Raw genomic sequence first — 23,808 nt, forward strand, 5'->3', positions numbered from 1 at the left:
CCAGAGCTGGCGGACTCCAAGGGGGAGGGCTCACGGGCGGCCCGGGGCGTGGATGGGGGCGGAACCCACACTGCTACTGCCCGAGGGGCGAGGCTGGGCCTCCACCCCAGCCCCTTCAGGGTGGGGCCCCGAAGCTGCGGGCGGGATGCACTCCCTCACAGCCCCTCGGCCGCTTCCTATGACCCCTCTCCTCACCACCTCTCCCGGACCCTGATCCCTCTGGCCCCGCTCCCGGGAAGGGCAGGGTCTGGAAGCAGGACAGCCAACCCACCGGGCTCCCAGCCTGTCCCAGCCTAGGTGACCTGGGGTGAGCGGGGCCAGCAGGGGAGACTGGTTGACCTCGGAGGAAAGGTGTGGCACATGGCTGCCCCCTCCTCTTCTTGGGGCACAGGGCCCACCCTTACTGAGGGGCTGCCCTCACCCAGCCAGGCCCCTTGGGCTCTGCAGTCCCCAGGCCTGTCCCCCCAGTGGCTGTGCGCAGCCAGATGAGCCAGCCGAGGAGAGCAAGTGACAGTGGGCAGGTCCCCAGGGGGAGCTGGGGCCCTTCCTCACCTCTGGGCTGCAGGCAGCAAGACGGCTGTAGCCAGGTGGCACCCACAGGCTCCGGTGGGGGCCCGGGTGGAGGCTCGATGCCTAAGGCAGGACCCCCATGGCCAGCCACCCCTCCGCTGGTGCAGCCCAGGGCTACGGGCCGTCAGAGCTGTGGCTGGCCCTCAAGGACCTGCTGCCTGCAGCCCAGCCTTGAGGAAGGTGGCACGGCTCACTACCCTGGGGGGCAGCACAGGAGACACTCCAGACCCTCCCCCACTGGCAGACGTCCAGCAGGAACAACGGGGAAGGAGACCCCGGCCCCAGGCCACATCTACAGTTGGCAGCCACAGGCAGAGCTGCCCCAGAGACAAGCTGGGTGGGACGACGTGAGGAGCGTCTGCCCGAGGACTCCCAGCCCCTCCCTCCTGGCTCAGGTGGAGGTGGTCACCTCCCAGGACAGCAGCGGCCGGCCCCGGTGACTCCTGAACTCAATGTGGGGGATCGAGTGTCCGGCTGGTAAGCCCGGGTCTCGAGGAGGTCATGCTGCAGAAGCCCCCTCTGCGCCATCCCCGCTGGGACCCTCCACGTGACCTGCGGCCAACAGCCGGCCAAGGGGCTGCCAGACGGACCCCTCCTCTCCCAGGCTGGGCACCTGTGTCCTGCTGGCCTGGGCCATGTGGACACGGCAGCCGCGCCAGGCTCCGGCACCAGCCCGTGGGTCCTGTGGGTCCTGTGGGCCCTGTGGGCCCTGTGGGTCCTGTGGGTCCCGGCTCCCCCAGTGAGGCTGGACCAAAGCGAGCCTGCTCGAGGCATCCACGCCTCCCAGCCACAGCCACCTACTGCCCGCGGGGAGGCTCAGGTCAGCTGCGCGCGACCCGACCATGGACACAGCGCCTCCACAGGGGAGGACGGGACCTCGGAGCCCCGGCACAGCCCTCAGCAGGCCGCCTGCCCACCGCCCGGGGGGAGCCGCACCAGCCCCTCAGACCGAGACCTCCGAGCTGCGTCTGCCAGGTGACACCCCAAACCCGGGCCTGGGAGAACCTTCTGAGGGAGAGACACAGGCCCGACAGGACAAGGTCATCTTTTATTTGGGGGTCACATCAGACAGCAAGCCGCCACGGGCGCCAGTGGGAGCCTCTGTACAGCACAGATCTGCTCCCACCGCTGACTGGTTTTTAAAAGTTGAGATTTCACACACAGAAAAGAAAAAACACGTGTCAAGTAATTTCTAATTCCCAAACGTTCTGCCTCCGAAGAACCTCAGGAAACGCGGCGTGTCTGGAAGGGGCACCAACCTCCACAGACGCACCCTTGGGCCGGCAGTGGACGGAGGGAGGTCTGGCAAAGCCGCACCCATCGGGGCCCGGGCCCAGCAGCACAGCACCACCCCGCCACCGGGGTCCACCGTGGGTCGCGGGACACCCAGCTGCCCACAGGCTACCCAGTACTGGGCAGAGAGGGACCTGTGGTATACAGACCCCAAGAGCACAAAATTTAGGAACAAAGACAAAATGAAAGACTCTTTTTCACAAGAGCGGGTTGAATACACACAAGCGGTAAATCAAAGAGCAATTTTAAATAAGTTGATCAAAGAACAAAGAACGTCAAAGATGCACCAACACCGGGCTGCACGCGGCTTCCCTGCCGGCCTCTGGAGTGAGGTCACAGGGTGTCGTGCGGTGGCGCCCGGACACGGCGCCTTCCAAACACCGTGCAGGGACGTCATTAGCAGAGACGAGAACAGGGAAACATCGGCGATTCAGGAGGCGCAGGCCCCAGGTCTGAGACGGCGCCCACCGGCGCTGCCCCTGAACCCGGGTGTCCTTCCCGGGCGGCCAGCCTCTAAGAACCGGCCACGGATCTGCTGTGAAAGGGAACGTGTGAGCCTGTCTCCAGGGTAAACCAAAGAGCTGGACCACGTGTGTGGGAAGCCCCACGTGCGCAGAGCCCGCCCGGCGGGTGGGACCCCGGCGCCCGCTGGGAGGTCTCCACCTTCCATTAGCGCAGCCAGTGGGAGCCCGCAGGAAGCCATGGGGGTGAGAAAGCCGGCAGCGCGACCGCGCAGGACGCACAGCTCAGCCCCGGTGACAGCCTGTGGTCAGAAAGGAAGCAGATTCTCAACTTCAGCAAAACAGAGCACACGTGCTTTTTCCCAGGAGGAACCTGCTTCGTTCTAAGTGAACACAAATGCCGAAGCCCAATCCCCTGACCCACCCATGGCCGTCCCCGGCCAGCGGGCCCCGGGCCACCCTGCCGGGCCCCCGGCACTGCCTGCCGACTCAGAGCTCCACACTAAGAACGCACGCAGAGTGTTGGATAGGCATCGAGTTTTATATTTTTAAGTGACCAAATCTAATAAAATGAAAAACAGGTTACTAAAATAGGTCCAAAAGACAATACAGGAGATAAGCTATAAAACCAAAGCGTGAGGCCCTCTCGTGGACATGCAGCCTCACAGCCCCCGACGGACGCCAGGGCAGAATGGGGGCTGGGAGTCTCGCGTCTCCTCCAAATCCAACTACACACTTTGGTTTTTGTTTTCTTTTTGAAGGTTTTTAAAAAGCTAACCCCAGGAGTCAGGCAGGCCCGCCCGGTGCTCGGCGGCACGTCCAGCCAGCCCACGTCGAGCTCGGGCCCAGCGTCCCTCGTTTCCGACCACCTCTGCTGGTCGTGGCGGCGGCTCACTCCTGTGCTATGCTTCTCAGCACGTACTTGACCGTGTAGGCGAAGGCCGCAAACCCAACTATAACAAACAAGTTCGCCAGGGCACCGCCCAGGAGTCCGTGGTGCCGGTTGGCCTGCTGGAGCCCCGCGAGGTGCGGCCCAGCCCCCGGCGCGTGCCCGTTGAGGAGCGGAAGCCCGTGCTGGCCGTGGTGCGTCTCCCCGTCTGGAACCACGTCTGGTAAGGGGAGAGCCTGGGGTCTGCTACTGAGTTCGTCTTGTGCTCTCTGTTTCTGCTTAATTTCCTAAGACAAAAACAGCAAGAAACAAGGGTTGGTTGAAACAAGCCAGCTCCTTCAGGGCCAGGGAGGGGACTGCGGTCTACCACAGAGACCCTGCAGGGTCGGCGGGCAATGGCTGCACACGTTTCGTCCTGGCAACTGCCCTCGGGGGCAGTGCCACCGCTAATCCTGTTTAACAGACGTGGAGGCCACGTGACTTGCCCAAACCGCCAAGCCTACGCCTCACGAGCTAGGACTGAGCCGGGTCTGAGCTACCCTGAGCCACCAGGGCCCCGACCTCCGTGCGGCTCAGCCTCCGGTTCACGGCCAGGTTCTCTGCTCCGGCACCACGACCAGCAAGCACCCCTGCCCCTCACCCCCGGCCCGCCCAGGACCTCGCCAGGCCCAGCGGCCTTCCCCTGACCTCTCCCCGTCTCCGACCCACCATCCAGTCCCCAGGCCCCGGAGGAGAGGGTCAGGTCTTTGCACCTAAACACGTCGCCCCCACTCCCGGTCTGCAACACAGGGACACGCAGGAGCACACGTTCTCTGTGGAAAGTATCGAATCCAAGTGTCCCTGACGTGGGGAAAGCAAAACTAATGGCCAACTTTCACTTTCTTACCTCCACGACTTCCGGAAACAATTCACAAAACACTTTGTCTTTTAAATTAAACACTAAGCTTTGTGCAGCCAGTTGTCTTTTCTAGGAAGAAAAAAGGAGAAATATCAGCCAGAAGGCTAATTTCAATTCTTCCACATTCTAACAAGAGACGGACTGACAGGCAAGGGCTGCGGTCTTCACGCTGTGGAAAGGACTCCACAAGCGTGCTCCTCGTGACAAGCTGACGTGCGGTCTCCTAAGGCTGTTACCTTCCTGCGGCATCCGCTGATGATGCCAGACCTGACCCCTGCTTGACACGGGAGAGACATGAAAGCCCGGTAACGAGGAGTCGCCGTCCCGACTGCGTGCAGCAGCTGTGGAGACCGACCGCACTGCCCCCCTCCCGCCCCCCGCTCACTGTGAAGTCCGACGTCTCAATGCTGCCCAGGGTGGGGCCCTTCTCCACCATGAAGCTCAGCAGCCCCGTCAGGATGGTGGAGACGGACCAGGCCGGGTTCCACGTGTCTGGGTGGAAATCCGTGATGGAGAGACACAGCCTGAAGAAAGGGACCCAGTCAACGGGGTGCACACCCCTTAGCACCCCAGTCCCACTTCAGAAGCACCCGGACGCCTTACCTCGTGTTGCACTTAAATCTTCCATTGGGAGTTATCATATAAATACTAGGAGGTTTAAAAGGAAATTCTCTGGGAAAAATTAGTTTTCCATGATAATAGCCACCTGTATCAGAACAGAGAAGGAGCCTCGTCATCGTTCAGAGCGCGACAGGCCCGCACCCTCACCGCCCTCGGGGTCCCGGCCCGGCACGCCCCCGCCCCGCTAGGTCTCCCCACCCCCTACCCACCAGCCGACCATCCCTGGAACTCACACACCTCACCGGGGCTCACGCCCATCAACCTGGGGGGCCCTTACCCCCCATGCCGACTACACGCCCCTCCTCCACCCTCGCGCGTCCCCTCCCCGAGAGCAGAGCAGAGCATCAGGACAGAGCCCGCGCAGGCTGCTCCCTGGCCCACGTCCACCCCGCGAGTGGCAGCTCTTCCGGTCCCCTCACTCCTGCACCACCTGCCTCTCCTCCCCCAGACCACACCCAGCAGCAGGCGAACGCGCTGTCATTTCCCCCCCTTAAGAACAAGTAAACAACGAAACTCTGCCCCCCCCCCGCCCCGCTCCCCTCCAAGCCCTGCCAGATGCTCCCTCTCCTTTATGTAAAATTCCTGGCCTTGAAGTCACGACATGCCCGCGGGGCCACGTGACCCCATCTCAGGCCTCACTACCATTCCTCAAGGCCCCACCCGAGCCCGGCTCCTTCCAGTGTCCCCACCCCACCCCCGTCACTGTCACTCCTGCTCCGTCACTGTCACTCCTGCTCCGGAACGCGCCGCGCCCCGGCCACACCATCCCGTCCACACGACACCGCGAGTCTCAGAACCAGGCACGGTGACTCCCCCGGTTTTATGATTTTAAAAAACTATTTTAGCTATTCTAGGTCCTTCGCCTTCCCGTGTAAGTTTTAGAACCAGTTTTTGAATAAGCCTGTACTCACCTACAAAAACCTCTGTCAGGGTTTTAATGGGACGCTGTAAAACCTCTAGACACAGATCAACACTTGTGGACTACCGGGAAGCCCGCCTGAACTGCGAAACTAGTGGCGCAGTTTCGGCACCGGCAGAGCCCAGCGCAAGGACCGGGTCAGCGGGCAACCGACACGGAGCCAGACTGACGTGGACACGGGAGGGAAGGGTCAGAACATCCAGAAGTCAGAGGAGCAAATGAGGAGGGAGCCAGAGTCCACACAGGCCCAGACCCTGAGGCCTGAGAGCCAGCCGCCAGATGCGGCAATTCTGAGGGTCCCTCCGAGACCCTGATGGGAACAGGGTCGGCAGAGGATGGCACTGCAGCCAGCAGAGCCCTGAGCTGAGGAGGGGACAGGCACCAGGAGAGGACACAACAGCAGGTGCTGAGGGGAAAAGGGGAGCAGGGCAGTGGGGGGGGGGGCGCAGCGGAGGAGGGGGAGGGCAGCAGAAAAAGCTTTGGTCTCCGAAGGAAACCTTGACAAGGAGGATGACGATTTTCCCAGCCTGACGACCGGGAACAGCAGGGACACAGAGGAGAACAGATGGGGCAAATGAAAGCAAGAGTGACAGGGCTGGGTCTGGAAAAGGAGAGCCGTTCATCCAGGTCAGAGGGGCTGGGTGGACGGGGGTCTCCTGCAGCCCCAGCCACCACACCGCTCGCTCGGGGCTGCCCTCTCCTCTCCCTGCCACCTCTACCCTGCCCAGGTGTCAGCCTCACTTACGCCACCAACAGTGCTGGCTGGTCCTGGGGGCGGTGTGTGTGTGGGGCTCTCGTCACACAATTAGTAAGCAAGTGTTCACTACTGTATGGGAAACACTAAAACCACAAAGAATAAGAAAACTTTAAAACCAGGCATAATCCTACTTGCGAGAGAACACTGCTCATTCTCGGTACCTATCCAAGTTCGCTAAAAACGTATTGTGCGTCTCTTAAGTGTTTTAACACGAGCTGTGCAAGCTGTTCTGCAGCCTGTCTTCCGCCCTTTCTCCTGGAACCCCACGCAAGGCCATCGCCGAGCCCGTTACCCTGTGGTCATGACACACCCACCCTACAGATACGCTTCTGCACAGTTTCCCTAGGGCAGGTCATCCCCCAACAGGGATTCCTGGGCCACAAGAGTCCCACGAGGCTAGTGACTTGTCTGCCCCACTACCCACAACACTCCTGGGCACCCAGAGCACCCACGCCTCCTCCCCAGCAGCATGGGTCCTCCAGTGGGATCGAACGCACAAGCCCACAGTAGGAAGACACAAGTGCGCTGCTCCGGCCGCCCAAAATCAGGAGCCAGGGACTAGAGTGCCCACCTGGCCACGGCTCTGCCCCAGGCTCCACCACCCGGAGGCTGGCGCCAGGCTCCCCTCGGGCCCCTGGAGACTCACTGACAGGCAGCTCCGAGGTCTGTCTGCAAACACCAGAGGATGCTGGGTGGCATCGCCTGACCATGGCAGGCCCTGCGGCCCCTACACCTCAGGGCCCTACCCGCACAGGGGGCCGCCCCTCAGCTCACAGGACTCAGCACAGAGTGAGCGCTCAGGAAATGCCCTTTCTTTCCTTCAACAATACACATGTTGGTCTCACTTTTTCCCCGTCTCTTCTCCCAGCTCTGATCCCATTGACGTCAGAGGCTGGGTAAATTCGATACTCACAGCAGCCCCTGAAGACGGAGGCGCATGGGCAAAACCAAACTGAGCAAACCCCTCTAGGACTTGCAGGAAACCAGAAGGGGCTCCACATGCGTGCGGTCTACCTCACGCACATCCAAACCAGAAACAGTGTTATTTACAAATAGAAAGTGTTTCTCAGGCAATGGCAGTTCTGAACACAGACACTTGTTCCTCTAACTCGGGGCAAAGACTTACCTTCGTAGGGAGTCATCTCAGGGCCTCGGACCACATAGTGCCTGAGGGAGGGAAGAAAATGAGTTGGCTTTGGGGACGGCAAATTCTCCAAAATCTGAGTCACTCCAAGGCCGGGGTTTTTAGCACCCACCCGAAACTAGACATTCATAGACGTTCAGTAGGTGAACTGAAGGGTGAACCCGACCAGCTACCCAGCTCCCCAGTTTCTCCAGCTGCTGGCGTGTTAGCCGCTCTGTAACGGGATCAGAGAGGCTGCGTCTCCCAAGTTTTCCACAGAGTACTTTTGTATCCACAACACAATATGCAAAAAGCTAATCCTCTCTAACCGTTAGCGTCAACTGACGATTTAAAAATTAACTTCAGGGCTTCCCTGGTGGCGCAGTGGTTGAGAGTCTGCCTGCCAATGCAGGGGACACGGGTTCGAGCCCCGGTCTGGGAGGATCCCACATGCCGCGGAGCAGCTAGGCCCATGAGCCACAACTACTGAGCCTGCGCGTCTGGAGCCTGTGCTCCGCAGCAAGAGGGGCCACGATAGTGAGAGGCCCGCGCACCGCGATGAAGAGTGGCCCCCGCTTGCCACAACTAGAGAAAGCCCTCGCACAGGAACGTAGACCCAACGCAGCCAAAAATACATAAATTAAAAAAAAAAAAAAATTAACTTCACAATTTATTCTTGAGACGCACCTGAAATCTGGTATTTTTCAGCATGCCCAAATATCACGCAGTAGCTAACCCGGGAACAGCTGGAGACACGCAGAGGCTGGGTCCCCGGCCCTGACGTCCTGGAAGAACCAGACTCGACCTCAGAGCAGCTGCCCTCGAGCAGGAGGGACAGGGACAGCCCGTGATTGTCTCCAAAGTCCTCACACGCAGGGAGTCTCAGACCAGGAGCACCAGCCCCATGGCCTCTGCTCTCCATGCAGATACACGAGGCCTCATCTCTACGTCAAGAAGCGTTTGAGCTTATGAATTTTTTTTTTTTTTTGGCCGCACCTCTCGGCTAGTGGGATCTTAGTTCCCCGATGAAGGACTGAACCCGGGCCCTCGGCAGTGAGAGCGCAGAGTCCTAACCACTGGACCACCAGGGAAGTCCCTGAGCTAATGAATCTTCAAAAAAGACAGAAAAGCACAAAGAAGAAAGCAGACCTAACGAAAAATACCGCACCAGACACACCGTGCACAGGTCAGTAACCACCCCTTCAGGCACTGCTTCCCACCAGGACACCGCGACAACCCCTACCGTCTGCTGCCTGATAACGTCTGACTCAAAAAATACTGTCGTCCTATGTCAGCAGACCAAGAACACACCGAGGAACGTGGCCTTAATTTGTTACTGCTCCCAATTCCTGTGCCCAATCTGAGGACACCGGGAAGGGCCTGGGGCAGCAGAGCAAGGCAGGCTTGGAGGACAGGCCTCTTCCAAAAAAGCGCGCTCTTCTCCCAGCTGAAGCGACAGACACGCTCAGCTGAGCAGAGGGGCCCACGCAGCAGGCCTGACGCTGCCGTCCTCAGCCAGCGTCTGGGAACTGGATTCCAAGGGGTTCTCATCACCCCAAAGCATCTCAACTACTTGTGCAAAAAACGTGGTTAATGCTGAAGGGAAGCCTGCTGTCCTGCTGGGAGTCTGGAATACCGGTGGGCACCAGGCAGAGGTGCCCGTGCCCCATGCCACTGAAATCCCTGGTGCTCAGTCCCGAAAGGGCTTCCCTGGCGGCTGCACCTCACACGGCTTGTCACAGCTGGCCGCAGCGGAGGGGAAGCTTGCGTCTGGTCTCCAGTGGACTCTGCCCTGCGCCTCTTCCTTTGCAGCGGGTCCTCCTAGTGAATGATGGAGCGTAGGACCCGACGCACATGCAGCAGGGGCCCACACAATGAGGATGTTCCCCTCGACTGCCATGGAACCCGTCTGTCCCCCTGCCAACTACGTCCTGGGGGCCACGCTTGGTTTTTGTCGCCTGGGGGCAGGGAGAGCTCTTCTGCGACACTGATGCCTCCCCCTGGGACCCTCCACCCCAACTGCCAGCGCTGGCCCTTCTCTGCAAGCCAAGGGAGGAACGTAGACCCAGGATCCTCGAACACCTGTCCAACTTGGAAAATACTTTTTAACTCAGATCTCTTTTCTCTGGATTTTAAAAAAATTTCTAATTATTTGTTAAGAACAAAACATAACAAGGAGAAAACGCTCCTTAACATTTCAGCCCTACACTTTGTCTCTCACAAACTCACCAGCAAACCTGGTAGGGGCACTACAACACGGCGAGAGTCACTATGAAACGCATATTCACAAGACACAGGGCTGGAGCATCAGGACCCGTCCCCCCGGCACCAACTCGCCAAAGACAGGGCAGCTCACAGCACCAAGAAGCCAAGAGCAGAGAAGCAGAGTCTAAACGTGTAGCTTCTCCAACAGCCGTGAGGCCTGCAGGCCCCAAAGCCTCCCCCAGCAACGACCTCCACTCTGGCCCCGGCGGGCAGGGGTCAAGGACAGCCCACCACATCCCCGTCTGCTGCCCACCGTGGAGACAACCGGACAGCATCTACAGGCCTCACAGTCAACTCACACCCGCCAAGGGCGCAGGAGGCCCTTCCCTGCGCCGAGATGGCCCATCCGGCCCACGCAGCCCAGCCAGAGAAGCCGGGTGACAGGTGGTGTGGGCGAAGGAGGACGCAGAGCCTTACCACTCAAGGATGTTGGAAGGGAGGGGCTCGGCACAGATGTAAGGCACGGGGTCCTTCTTAATCCGGAGGTAGTCCTGCTTCAGGCGCTGGGTCGCTGTCGTGGGTGCTCTCTTAGCGCTGTTGCTGCTCATCTGTGGAAGACAAGGGTCCACGCTGACGAGGACAGAGGTGTCCCCTGCCGCCCTCCCTACAGGCGGCCTCCGCCACCCAGAGTCGAGGCCCACGGGCCGCGCTGACTTGCCCGCGCCCTCAGACACCCGCGGGCCTTGCGGAGTCCCCTTTCCTGTCTGCCCCGCTAGGATCTTCGCTGACACGTCGGTCATCAGACGGAAAGGTTAAGAAAAACCCTGCAGCCCCGCTCCTGCTTTCAAAGAAGCTCCACGGGGAGAAAGAGCTCTATCTGCAAGGGTCGCGGGAGGGGGCCCTGACCGCCTGCCACGTGGGCATCTCCCCAGCGCCATGCTGGGTGGTGCCACTCCCCCGCCACGGCCCACCGAAGCCCGTTGTTAAACATTTTGCAGCACACCTACCACGGGTCACAGGTGGGTGGGAGGAACAGAGGAGCAGAGGAAGAGCCTCTTCCTGGGACTGGAGAGAGAGATGGGGACCCCAGAGAGACTCGGGAAGCGGCAGCCGGACGGGCAGAGATAAGGAAGCGTGCTGCGTCCAGGACACAGCACCGAGGCACCGCGGCAGGTGAACAGCGGCCAATGAGGCCAACCAGGGATGCGAGGCCAGGCCGTCAAGCGGTGCCCACAAAGACTTTAGGCCCAAACCTTAAGGCAAATCAGATCTTCTGTTAGAAAGGTCACGCTGGTGGCCCAGCAGAGGATGGATGGGACAGCATGGGACAGACAGGATGGCACAGGACAGCACTGAAGGCTGGGGACGGGGAGGGAGGGAGCCGCCATCATTCAAGGCAAGAGACCTGGCCTGCTCAGGGGACCCTGGGACACCTCAGCTCTGCTCCAGAGGCGGGAGGGCGGGATGAGGATGCGGAAGACAGGGCTCCCCACTCTCACGGGCACCAGGACGGCTCCAGCTCAATCCACTTAACGTACTAGAATTTCTCACAACGTGAGGTGGAAAGGCAAAAAGGTTCTACCGCTAAAAATAAAGCGTGAAAGCCACTGGTGTAAAACACGGTGGAGACAGAGGACACACCAGGGTGTGCAGCTCAGGATGGAAAGGAGTGTCCAGGCTAGAGGGGAGGCCAACTGGACGGGGCAGTGAGGGAGGAGTCACTTTGCCCGTGTTCCCAACCTGTCCCGCCGCAGCACCGGACGACAGTGGCCAGGGTCTCCACCTGGAGCCACTCCCCGCACCGGGCCGGCCCCTCCTCACCTCAGCCAGGGGCCTCTGCACGCTTCTTCCCTCCCATCAGTCTCTGCCCACGTCGCCTCATCAGAGGCCACGGACTCCTGCCCGGTGGGATCCTCCGCAGAGCTCCCTCTCCACCAGACGACCAGGGCTCACTGTCTCACTCTGCACCCCCAGGGCACCGGCAGTGGTCCCACCGCACGCATCACAGCGCAGCCCTGCTTCCTGCTCTGGGGCCCCTAACCCTCGGATCCCCATTCGCCCCCACTCTCCCCAGCCCCACCACACCCCCCGACGCAGGGCCCGCTGCGCTCTGCCCGTCAGAGACCGCGAGACTTCCGCCCAGCCTCCCGGCGCGCAGTCTCTCTCCATTTCAGTCCATCCCGTTCGCTGAAGTCGGGTGACCCTTCTCCCCGCACAGCTCTGATCGCAACCCTTCAGGACGCACCCAGAACTGAGCAAATAAACGTCAACACCTCCAGCACCTGCCAAGTCCTCTCAGGAGCAGCCCCAGACCGCCCGCTAGTCCCCGACCCCCAGGGCCCCTGACACAGCCTGAGCCGACCCCTTCCTCATCCCAACCACACGGCCACTTCCCCCCACTCCAGCCTCTACCGGCAGACGACTCGCCGAGGCCCTGGTCAAGTGCCTCCACGCCACCCAGCTCCGCTCCGCACAGGTGACCGCCAGGCCCCAGCACACACCACTGGCCGGTGTGCCCCCTGCAGGTGGCTAGACCAGCTTGGGGGGAGCGCTCCCCCCGCAGCCCCGCCCCAAAGGCCGGAGAAGCCAAGGGAACCAGGGCGATGTGTAGTGACAAACACAGCGACAGCCCAAAAGCAGGGCCACGGCCCAGGACTCGTTTCCTTTAACTGCTCGCCGCAAAGTTAACTCTGCCGACGCAAAGCAGCTCCCCAGGTAATTCAGACACAGCCGTGCGGGACTCAGTCAAGCGGCCAGCTGGGTGCTTCACGGAGGATCGTGCACGGCCACAGAAAATAAACAAAACAGATCCTGCCGGGCTGGGCGCAAATACACTTTTCTCTCGCTTTTGCTTCCAAAGCCGACTTGCAATCCAGCTACCGGGTCCCTCAAAGGAAAGGGCTCCCTCTGCGCAGCGCCCTCAGGCTCCTCTGGGTGACGTGAGCTGGCCTCTCCCAATCTGCCCGTGCGCTCAGACCAGGAAGCGCTCCTTGAGGTCCCTTCGGGCCAAGTCCCCACGGAGAGAGCACGTAAGGCGTGTTACACTGAAGGAAACAGGGCGCAGACGTCCAAAAACAGAACAGAACAAGAAACGGCCCGAGCACAAAACTGCAGGGCAGAGAAGCTGAAGACGGGCAGCCTGAGCCAACGTCTCGGGCACGGGTCCCTCCGGGACCGCGGGGAGACAGACGCGCCGCCCGCCCCTTTCTCCCGCTCGGCGGCCGAGTGCTCCGGTGACGGTGCGGCACGAGACCTTGGCCTGACCCGCCAGAGAGCACGTGACACACCCGTGCCCGGGACTCGCATGGAAGTCTCTCCCTTCACCAGCAGGATTGCTTCACAGGCTGGACGGAGGCCCGGGGCTGATGGGGGCCGCCCCGCCGCCACTCCCGCACCTGCCAGAGATCGGCGCGGCCAAAGTGTGCAGATAACTGAGCGCCAGTTCCAGGTGCCGAGATCCAACGGTGCCTGCAGACATGCGGGACCTTTCAATCAAGCGAGACCCTTAAGTTCCTCTCCGCGGAAACGAGCCTACACCGAGGGCCCCTCACCTCCAAAGAACAGAGCCCCGACCACCGCCCTCACTAGCTTCGCTCGCCGCCCCCTCCACCGGCTGGGGCCTGACCTCTCTGTTTCATGCCTGGGCCCGCGTGCGGTCGGGAATGCATGGGAACTAAACACAAACCAACTAAGTCGTGCTAACTGGAAAAGGGGCGAGACGCTTACACCTGGCCAGGCGGGAGAGCGGGCGTGCACAGATGAGGAGCCGGCCCAGGGCCCACTCCGGCCGCCCGGCGTGGAGCTTCCCACTCTGACCGCCCGGATTTTCTCTCAGTTACCACCCCAAAGGCGTCAACCAGGCACGCTCACGGCTGGGGGGACGTAAGAGGCGGTCTGGGGTCCTAACTGCTCGGGGATGAAGCGACGGCGGGCTGGACGGCAGTCACTCCATCCCAACACGGATTCCCAGGACAGTTTACGAACCAAGCTCTACGCCGGCCCGTCCTGACGGCGGCCGCAAGTGTGCCACTAACGGGAGGCCTTTCCGTGGGACGCCAACCGTGTAACCACCCGAATCCCCAAGCTGGCCGGAGGGAGGACGAGCCGCCCCGGAGCCCCGGGCGCCCCGCCGTAACCGAAATCGGGTTCCGCGCACGGAAGCTCCAGGCCGGGCCCCACGAGCGCGGACGGGGCGGGGATGGGCCGTGCGGAGGCCCCGCGCCCCCCGCCCGCCGCTCGGGCCGGCTCCGGCGGGGCGGACGCGCGGCCGAGGCCCCGGCACAGGCCCGCGGCGCGTGCTCACCTCTCCCCGTCGCCGCACGTGGGCCGCCGCCGCGCTCAGGCTCGCCGTGCTCGAGGCCAGAGCAGGGAGCGGGAGAGTGGGGCCCGCGCCGCAGAGTTGCACCGCGCCGGGACCGAGCCCACCCCGACTGCCACCACTGCCGCCGCTGCCGCCGCCGCCTCTGCTTCCAAGATGGCCGCTCGAAGGGGGCGGGGCCATCCCCGCTTCCGGTTCCGGGGCGCGGTTAGTTTGTGGGGGGGCGACCGCTCTAGGCGGCCGGGCGGATGTCGCCTGCGTCTCGCTGCCGCCACCCGCCCCAGGAAGCGGAAACAGTCGGCGCATGGGCAGTGGCTTGCAGCCCCGCGGGGCGGGGGTCGAGCCATTCTGCACGTCTGGTCGGCCAGCGAGGGCCCTTCGGTTGATCCTTCGGCCGCAATCCTGTCTGGCTGGCGGCCCCGGGGAGAGTCAGCGGCCGCAGCGGACCGGGGCCCCCCACCCAGCACGTTCCCCTCCTCACGACCCTCGGCCTTACGCGGGAAGACAGGTCCTGTTAGAGGGTGACCCCCCGCGGTGCCGGCGTGAGCCCCGCCTGACTTCTCTGGGACGCCGACCCTCCCACCGGCCCCCTTTCAAAGGATCGGCCCAGTGCGGACTGGAGGGCCCAGTTCTTGTGCCCATTTAACAGGAGAGCGCGGGAGGCACTCTGCGTCCCCGGGCCTCAGTGACCGAGCCACCCGGGGCCCTGAGAATCGAGTCCTGGGTGTTCTTGTGTGGCCGCGGTGTCGCGTGGGACCCGGAGCCCCTCCAGAACCTGTGCCAGGTGGGGTCCGCCGTGGGAAGCCTGCCCAGCCCCTGCCCAGGGGGAGAGCTGTCCTCATAAAAAGCGTTGCAGTGTTTCCCGACCGAATTTTCTACCCAGCCCATGAATAGGGTCATTATGCACCGTGGATGCCGCACTGAGGCTGGCTTTCCGCTCCCACGGTCCCCTCCCTGGCCCTGGGGGAGGGGGAGGCAGAGCAGGGCGGTGGGGCGGCCAGGGAAGGCCCCGGGGAGCAGAGGGTACTGCCGCTGGGACAGCATCGAGACAGCCCTGACCACGGGGCCTGGAGGTGTCGTCTGCACCTCACATCTGCCTTGGGGAACACTGGGGGGCACGTGAGGATGGCACACAGGTGGGGTTCTGGAAGAGGGAGGGCTGGGCAGCTGGGCAGGCCGACACACTACCCTTTCTGGTGAGTGGGGCTGGGGGTGCCCACACAGGCTGTGCCAGTGCCGGCTCGGCTCTGAGACTGGCGGTGGTCATCAGCCAGGACCCATCCAGAGGGGCCGTCGCTGGGCAGAGCACAGGACTCCGTGCAGCAGAGCTGCGGTTCAAACCCCGAGTTCTCACCCCTGACCACGACCCTGACTGCGTCTCGGAATAGACCACCGGGCAACGGGGTAACTGACCACGTGGCGATTGACGGTGGGCTCCAAGCACTGACGGGTCTAGCCATGGCCACTGGCAGAGGGCGAGCAGGCGGCCACGCTCACCCCCGAGGCTGGCCCACCCAGGGCACCTCAGGCAGGATCTGAGCGGCCACTGCAGGGCTGGCCCCAGGCCCGGGGCGGAAGCAGAAGGAGTGCCCGTCGTCCCTCGGCCCAGCACCAGGCGAGTCGGCCCGTGGGAAGCCAGCCTGCTACGTCTCTGGCCCCCAGTGTCCCCTGGCGCCGGCCCTCCCTCGTCCTGGGGAGGCTGGCAGTCCCCAGGCCCCACCTCCTGCTGCCACGCTCAGGAAATAGCTCAGCCTGCCCTTCACTCCCCCGCCTTCCCCCCAACCCGGGCTCTGCCGTCCCCACACAGGGTGGGCCCAGCTGTTTTTAGCTCACGGAGAGTTCTACAAGGGAGGCCACCATGAGGCACCAGGGTGTTTCAAGCACAGGTGTGGGGCAGACCCACAGCCGAACCCCGAGCCACACACGGGCAGCGTCACACCCTCTGCCCACCGCAGCCGGCCGGAGTCCCCTCTGTGGTGGCAGGAGCCCCTGCCTGCCACTGCGGTCAATGCCTGGGGGATGGAGAGTTTCTGCAGTTGCACCGAGGAGGCCCCTTACCCTCCGGCGGGCACGGACTCCAGATGGTCCAGCCCCAGGACGGGGAGGATGCCCCCACCTGCCCACCCCCCCAGGAATCCCGCACACACGTGCAAAGCCCATGGGCTCAGACTTCACGTCTGTTGCACCGGAATCCCCCCAGGGCCAACTCTGAGCTGTCCCTGAGGGTGGGGATGCCCACAGGCGTGGAAGTGGAGCCCAGGCACCCGCAGTCTGCAGGGCAGTCCCGGCCTGCAAGGGGACGCCTTGGTGCCTCTAGGCCCAGCCTCAGTGAAGGCCACCACTTGAAGGCCCACTGGGGCCGTGCTCAGCAGGCTAGGGCCAGCCGTCCTTCTGGGGAGAGGGCGGGGGACGGGGGCCCTCCACCTGTCCCTTCTCTAATCCTTTCAACGTACAGTCGTCAAGGAGGGGCCACATGGGCCCATGTTGTGCGGGAGCTGGGGACGCCCTGTCCTGCCCCAGCCAGCACCTCCTGCTCCTCCGGGGACTGGAGGGGCCTGGTGAGGCAGGCGAGGGGACGGGCCCAGAAGGGAGGAGGGGGCTGCTGGCCTCGCTGCCACTGGATGCAGTCTGTGTGTCTCTGCCCTCTCAAAGGCAGGCTCTGGGGTGGCCTCCTCAGGAGGAGGAAGGAGGGGCTCTGACACTGGCCCAGTGACATCAGTTGGTCTCACCTCTGAGCCTCGAGGAAACTCAGTCCCACTTTGTACTTGAGGAAACGGGCTCAGAGAGGTTGAGTAACTTGGGCAATGTCACACAGCCGATGAGTGACAAAGCTGTGATTCGCACTCACGCCCAGGTGAGTCCAGGGTCAGCTCTTCCCCAAGCGTGACTTCCCTCTCCCAGAGGTCCCCTCTGGCCATTTGCCTCCTTCCAAAGCCACGAGGCTGGTGACCTCACGCCTCCTCAGAGCCAAGGCCCCACCAGAAGGGCCTGGTGGAGGTGGGGGCTTCCTCCCTCATCTCAGCCCAGGTCCTCAGCACCGATTTGGGGTGGGGTGTCAGGAACCCAGAGACTGTGTGGGGAGGGGCAGAGGGCCTGAGCCGACCCCTCAAGCCTGGGACCAGGCTGAGGGTCTGGTCATTTGGGATGGCGAGGCCTCTGGGTCATCCTAGAGCCATGTTGGGTCCCCCAGCGTGTCACCCTGGGGCTGTCCTGCCTTCAGCACACTGGCTGGCCTCATGCAACCACACTGAGGCCGAGGGTTTCAGCATCCGAGATGGTGTGTCCCTAGGGTGTGGTGCCATCTTCGTGGGTGGTGCATGGTCTTAGTATCTCCTGGGAGGCTGAGCTGTGGGCGCCACCTCCCACCCAGGCCCCAACTCCTTCCCACAGTCTGCGCCTGTCCCAGGGGCTGGGCAGCCAGCCCTGGGGGACCCCTGTGCTCTGGGAATGTAGGCCCCTTCCCAGCGACCCTTGGCCACAAGCAGCTGTGGTCAGAGGCCTGGCCGGTGGAGGCGAGCAAGCGTCCTGGAAGGCCAGGCTGGAGGAGAGTGGACAGGGGAGGGGGCATGCAGGGTCTGCTGCAGCGGGGGTCCCTCCTCGCCCTCCAGAAACCTCGGGCCCCTCACCCGAGCCAGGGCCAGGGCCCCAGGCCTGGCTCCAGGAACCCGGGCAGGAAAGCTTCCCCCGGGGAAGGACGCCGGTGCCTGCAGCCAAAGGCTTCCCCTTCCAGGACCAGAGCAGGTGTGACTGCCCCCAGCCGGGCCCCTCCCCACCGCCACGCCCCACACCCAGCCTGTTATAAATAGGAGGGTGCCTGGCCAGCGCCGGCTGCGGTCTGCTTTGTCACCTGCTAGAACCACCACCGGCACCGCCACTGTTGCAGCCACCCAGCACGGGAGGTTGGAGGCACCCACACAGGGAGCGCCTGAGGTGGCCCGTGGCCGGGGCAGTTGGGGCAGGCCATCTCTCGGGGTCTCCCCTGCCTGAAGTGGAGGGGCCACATCCCACGTGAGAGGGCAGGGGCTCCCGTACACACCTTCATCACGCCACCCCCACTGACAGAGGGCTTGCTGTGTGTGAGAGGTGTGTGTCCGTGCACGTGTGTGTGCGTGCGTGTGCCGCGTGAAGGGGCCATGCACCCTTGCTCCTGGTGCGGCTGAAGCGTTGGGGACCCGCGGTGCCCACACTCGCCCCCGCACATCCGCCCTAGTGTCGGGACCCCGCCCCCCGTCTCAGGAAGCCCTGGAGGTGCCTGAGTCTCCAGAGCCGCCCTCCTCCTGCCCCGCCAGCTCCAGCGGGGGTGGGAGGCGGCCGGTACAGAGTCCGAAAGAAACTTCTGGAGCCCCTTTTGCCTCGCGAGTATCACAGGGCTGAGGGTCCTGCCTTCCCTGTGAGGGCTCAGTGTGATCACGGGCCACACGTGTGGGCAGCGCTCTGACCCACGTGGGACCCACCATCAGCACCCCGTGCTGGCACGTGCCCCTGGCCAGGCCACCTCCACAAACCCGAGGCCTGGGCCCCACGCAGCTGGCTGGCGCTCGGGTGTCCAGCCCAGCAAGTGCCAGCTGAACGCACCAGGCCCTTCCTCTGGCTCAGCCCCCTCCCCAAGCGCCAGCCCAGGCCCCATTGGCTGGAGGGGCCAGAACCCAGGGGGCTGCACCCCAAGTGTGAGAGGCCTAATGATTCAGACCAAGATGGGGACACTGTGGGAAGTCCGCAGGAGGCCCGGGCAGTGACTCAGTGCGTGTCCCAGACCGGCAGGCCTGACCTGGTCAGGGCTCCTGCGCACTGGGGGACCTGGGTCCTGGGACGCTGGAGCCTCCGGGTGGGAATGGGGGCCAGGCAGGCCTCGGGTCCCCCTCCTTGCGGCCCTCAGATCCCCACCACGTCTGGCCCATCAGCCTGTTGCCTACTTTTCCGGAAGCCCGAGGCCCACGAATGGAGCATCCCTGGGGGCTCAGCTCGGTGGATGACACCCCACCCCAGGCCAGCAGCGCCCAACGGTCTACAGGCCTGACCCTTGGCCCAGATGTGGCCAGACCTGCCTGGCTCCACCGGCCCCAGTCAAAGTGGCCATTGCTGGCCGCTGGGGGTGGGTGGAGGCCGTGGAGGCCCAGAGTCCCGTCAATCCCCAGCGCTGGGCTCTAGGCCCACCCTGAGCAGGTCACCTGGCTGCCCCTCCCCAGAGGTCCCTGCCCCACTTGGCAGAGAGCAGCAGAGACCCACCCAGCCTCGAGTCTGCCTGCAAACAAGGCCAGGCGTGGCCTGAACACCGTGTCCCCTGCGTCCCTGCCCCACCGCCCGGCTCGGCTCTGGCCATGACAAGACACACCCGCGGGGGCCGCCTGCTGCCCCGCCGGTCATCACAGGGGAGGGCCGCAGCGTCGGTCCCAAGTATGGACCAGCTTCTGATGGGGCCTCTCGAGCCTCAGCAGGCCGGGCTGGGCCACTGGCGGCTGAGGGACGCCACGGTCCCGGGAGTTCCCAGGGACAGAGAATGGAAGTCGATGGCATGGCCCCGGGTGGGGACACCTGGGTGGGGTCAGACCGGATGGTGGGCTGGGACCCCACTGAGGCTCGCTTCTGGCATTCAGGCTGGAGCCGTGGCCCAAGCAGCTGGTGGGGGGCCGGGGACCCGGACATGCCCCCAGCTGCCGCCATCGCCACCACCGCCACCGCCCGAGGAGGAGCGTGGGGAGAGGCTGGTGGAGCTGCACGCCTCGTTCAGGGAGCTGGTCACCTTCTGCACCAACGCCGCCATCCACGGCACCATCCGCCTTGTCTGCTCCAGCCAGAACTGCCTCAAGACCGCGTCCTGGGCGCTGCTGCTCGCGGGGGCCCTGGGCCTGCTCTGCTGGCAGTTTGGACTCCTCTTCGAGCAGTACTGGCGCTACCCGGCCATCATGACAGTGTCCATACACTCGGAGCGGAGCACAGCGCAAGCTCTTCCCGTCGGTCACCCTGTGCGACGTGAACCCACACCGGTGAGGGCTGCGGCCAGCTTGGGGGCCCCTCCCCAGGTGCAGTCACAGCGGGAGCCCCCATCGTGGACGACTTGCCTTCCCCAGACCTGTGCCCTGGGAGCAGGCTAAAGGGCAAGAAGAGCCAGCGGAATCTTGGTGTGACCACTGCCACCCTGGAGGGACACTGAGGCGCTGGGCAGCCCGGGGAGGGGGAGGGGGAGGGGGGCGGGGGACTTTCCAGAAGGGCAGGCCCCCCGAGAAGGGAGCAGGGCAACACTCCAGGTGGAGAGGCAGCCGGAGCAAAGACAGGGAGGGGCCGTGAACGAGCCAGAGGGTGGTGGGGTCCACGGTGGGTGGGGCAGGCAGGCTGGGGGTCTGAGTTCCCTCTGCAGCCACGGCTCCCGATTCAGAACCCCCTCCTAGGCTTCTGAGGACGGCGGGGGATGGGGGTCGCTCTGCTCTCCGCGACACCCGGGTCAGTGCCGTGGGGACCAGCGTGGCTCTCCCCCCAGTGCACGTGGCTGTCGTGGGGACTCGGGGCCTGGCTCTGACTCCGCTGCCCCCCACCCTGGCCCTGCCCCCAGGCCACACCCAGCCCGCCGCCCCCTGCGGGCGCTGGACAACTTTGCCCGGGAGAACATCTACTCCCTGTGTGGGTTCAACTTCAGCGACAACGTGGACGTCCCGGGGGCCAAGGCCCCGAGCCCACCCTCCAGCTGGACCACGGGATCCGCCTCCAGAGGCTGAGCCCCCTGTGGGGCCAGAACAGAGTGGGCTGCAAACTGGTGAGTGTCCCAGCCTTGGGAGGTCTGCATGGGACGCGGCAGGTCGGAGCCCCACGCTGACCCCGTGCCGCCCAGCGTAACAGCACCGGTGGCGACTGCATCCAGCAGGCCTACTCCTCCGGCGTGGCGGCCGCCCGGGAGTGGTACCGCTTCCACTGCGCGAACGCTCTGGCCCTGCCGCCTGCTGCCCACGAGGAGAGCCACCACAGCCGCGGCAGATGCTTCGTCTTCTCCTGCCGCTACGACGACCAGGACCGCCAGGCCCGGTGAGTGCAGGCGGGTGGCTGACCGCCCCGCCACGTCCCATGCAGTGGTCTGCCGGCCCCACGGCTCCCTCCAGAGATAAGGCAGCTGTGGTCCCCTCCCTGCAGCCCCGGGGCTGCACGCAGCAGGGTGATGGGTCGGGGGCATGTGCGGGTCTGAGCGTGGCCCCTGGTTCCAGACGCTTCCAGACCCCCCACCACTCCAGCTACGGCAGCTGCTACACCTTCAACGGTGTCTGGGCCGCGCAGCACCCCGGCCTCACCCATGCTGAGTGCCAGCCCGGGCCGGGTGTGGGCGGGGTGTCCAGGCCGGCCTCCCCCAGGGATCAGCCTGGTCCTCGGGCCAGAGCAGCACGATCATCTCCCTCTGCTGTCCATGGAGGCCGGCATCGAAGTCACGAGCCACACGCGTGACCACACGCCCCTCCTGGAGCACCGGGGCTTCAGCATCCAGCCAGGGACGGAGACCACCGTCGGCATCCGAGAGGGGCTCCAGGGCAGGGCGGCAGAGCTGAGGCGCACCCCCTCCCCCCAGGACGAGGTGCACCGGCTCTGGAGCCCCTGTGGGCACCGCACAGACAGCACGGGGGGCGTGACGTGCAGCTACTGTACAACACCTCCTGCACCAGGTGGGTGAGGCTGGGCGTGGGGGGCATGAAGGCAGGGGGAGGGGCCCAGGGAAGGGGTCGGGGAGTGGGGGGTGCTAAGGCAAGGAGCGGGAGCTGGGGGGGCGGACAGGCCAGTGGGAGGGAGGTGGGCAGGCGGCAGGCAGGCAGGCCCGGGAGAGGGGCGGCTGTCCTGGACCCACAGCTCCAGTCCCCACTGTTCCCCCAGGCCTGCCTGGTCTCCTGCTTCCAGCCACTGGTGGTGGACACCCGCTCCTGCGGCTGCTTCTTCTACCCCCTGCCTGCGGGGGCCCAGTACTGCAGCTCTGTGCGGCGCCCGGCCTGGGGTAGCCCCCCACCCCGCCGGCCTGCGTGGGCTGCAGGGGGCAGAGTCCCAGGCTGCCCCGTCAAGGGCAAACCTCCCCACTGCCCCTGGGTCACTCCTAGCAGGTTCACCCATGACCCCCTCCCCAGGTCACTGCTTCCACCGCCTCTGCAAGGACCTAGAGACCCACCAGCTTCCCTGCGCCTCCCGCTGCCCCCGGCCTTGCAGGGGAGTGGGGAGTGCCGGGGTGGGGTCCACCCGGAGGCACCTCGCAGGGATGTGACGGGGTCTGTCTCTCCCAGGGAGTCTTCGTGTAACCTCTCCGTTGGGACCTCCAGCTGGCCTTCCTCCAAGTCAGCCGTGAGTCCCGGAAGCGGGGTGAGGGGTGGGCTCGCAGTGGGGCCTCATGGGCAGAGAGCCCTCCCCGGACTGACCTGTGTCCCCGAGGCCCTGCCCTCACACTGCCCCGCAGCGCCCGGGGAGGGGCCGCGGCCACAGTGAGCCTTGTGTGTGCAGGGCAGGCCAGGCCCCCGGAGCCCAAGCCCCAGGTGGGTGCAGCCCCCTCCTGCTGAGGTCACATCCTGGCCGCTCCCCCTGCCATCCTCGCCCTCCAGCACCCCCAGGGAGGGCCCCACCAGCAGGTCCAGGGCCCTGCCCCTCTCGCCTGCGCCCCGCCGCAGAAGCAACCTGGCCAAGGTGAACATCTTCTACCAGGAGCTCAGCTACCGCACGGTGGACGAGGACACCCGTCTACTCCACGAGCCACCGTGCCTAGCAGCGGGGGTGGGGCAGGGCCGGCGCCCCGGGACGCGCTGCTCACCGCCCGCTGACACCCACAGGTGCCGCAGCTGCTTTCAGCCACGGGCAGCCTCTGGAGCCTGTGGTTTGGCTCTTGCGTCCTCTCAGTCGTGGAGGTGCTGGAGCTGCTGCTGGACGCCGCGGCCCTCGCCCTGCTGCTGTGTTGCCACCAGCTCCGCGGGGCTCGGGGCCAGCCCAGGGCAGCCACAGGGGTGCCCGCTCCAAGTCAGAGGCCGGCTGGTGGCCGGGTAGCTGCAGGCATGACTTTGAACGCCCAGGGGCCCAGCTCCACCCCTCACGATGTTGCAGGGGCTCTGGCAGGGGTCTTGGCTGGAGGTCAGCCCGGTGTGGGCCCCGGAAACTCCTGACACCTGAACCAGCCTGCGACTGGCCTGATCCTGGGAGCCGTGGCAGCAGTGGGCTCTCCCGGCTGCCCAGGGCCGGCCAGTCCCGCCCCACAGGCCCCCCCCGGCCCCGGCCAGCCGAGCCAAACCCGGGGCCCAAGAAGCAGCGGCACCGGAGCCCTAGGGTGGGCAGGCGCCAGGCGCTAGCACACGGGGCCTTCCTTAGCGCAGCTGCCTGCCCGGCGGTGACCTCACAGGTCTCAGGGAGGCCCGGGGCAGGGAGCAGGGGGGTGTCCCCACCGCTCGGGATCCTCGTGTTCAGGGCGTGGCGGAGCATCTGCCCGTGTGCAGGAGCGTGCGCGCACGCGTGAGGTGGGGGGCGCCCCAAGGGAGTGTGTCTGTCTGCACCTCTGTGTAGGCGTGTGCAGGCATCGGGCAGAGCCTCCCTCGCTCAGGGCCAGTGGGAGGAAGGGCGGGGCCAGGCCCGGGCACTCAGTGACCTGGGCCCGTTTGCAGTAAAATGGATGATTCTACCCGGTGGCTGGAGTGTGTCCTGCCGCGCCCACACGGCCCCCCCCCCCCAAGCGAGCTGAAACCCTCAGGCCACACCTCCACCTCCTCAGTCACGGGCGCGGTGGGAGCTGGGGAGCGGGAGGACGTGGGGCCAGAGC

The 23,808-nt window shown here is 64.6% G+C and overlaps 2 protein-coding genes across 5 annotated transcripts; one reads left to right on the plus strand and one right to left on the minus strand.

Annotated features, from left to right (window-relative positions):
* Window positions 1-2,846: 2,846 nt before the first annotated feature.
* On the minus strand, window positions 2,847-14,239 carry UBE2J2 (ubiquitin conjugating enzyme E2 J2). Of its 4 annotated transcripts, none has more exons than XM_036870191.1 (8): window positions 14,040-14,232; window positions 13,132-13,221; window positions 10,214-10,344; window positions 7,535-7,575; window positions 4,715-4,817; window positions 4,497-4,635; window positions 4,100-4,180; window positions 2,847-3,500 (listed from the first exon to the last, which is right to left on the minus strand). In XM_036870191.1, the coding sequence occupies exons 3-8, from the start codon at window positions 10,342-10,344 to the stop codon at window positions 3,216-3,218; spliced, it is 780 nt and encodes a 259-aa protein (XP_036726086.1). In that variant the 5' UTR covers window positions 13,132-13,221; window positions 14,040-14,232; the 3' UTR covers window positions 2,847-3,215. The 4 variants fall into 4 exon arrangements, with proteins under 4 accessions (XP_036726086.1, XP_036726098.1, XP_036726092.1 ...); XM_036870203.1 differs by lacking the exon at window positions 13,132-13,221 and adding an exon at window positions 10,744-10,989 and having other exon boundaries at window positions 14,040-14,175; XM_036870197.1 differs by lacking the exon at window positions 13,132-13,221 and having other exon boundaries at window positions 14,040-14,239.
* A 63-nt stretch (window positions 14,240-14,302) lies between these two features.
* Window positions 14,303-23,628, plus strand: SCNN1D (sodium channel epithelial 1 subunit delta). Its single transcript, XM_036867437.1, is given in 14 exon segments — window positions 14,303-14,350; window positions 14,704-14,838; window positions 18,291-18,368; window positions 19,241-20,074; window positions 20,602-20,802; window positions 20,908-21,068; window positions 21,245-21,354; window positions 21,389-21,658; window positions 21,661-21,698; window positions 21,900-22,017; window positions 22,145-22,227; window positions 22,302-22,355; window positions 22,623-22,772; window positions 22,835-23,628. Coding segments are annotated over 14 exon segments (2,607 nt in total). The 3' UTR covers window positions 23,162-23,628.
* The last annotated feature ends 180 nt before the right edge of the window (window positions 23,629-23,808 follow it).

The sequence above is a fragment of the Balaenoptera musculus genome, chromosome 1 (genome assembly GCF_009873245.2).
Source record: "Balaenoptera musculus isolate JJ_BM4_2016_0621 chromosome 1, mBalMus1.pri.v3, whole genome shotgun sequence".
Lineage (NCBI taxonomy): Eukaryota > Metazoa > Chordata > Mammalia > Artiodactyla > Balaenopteridae > Balaenoptera > Balaenoptera musculus.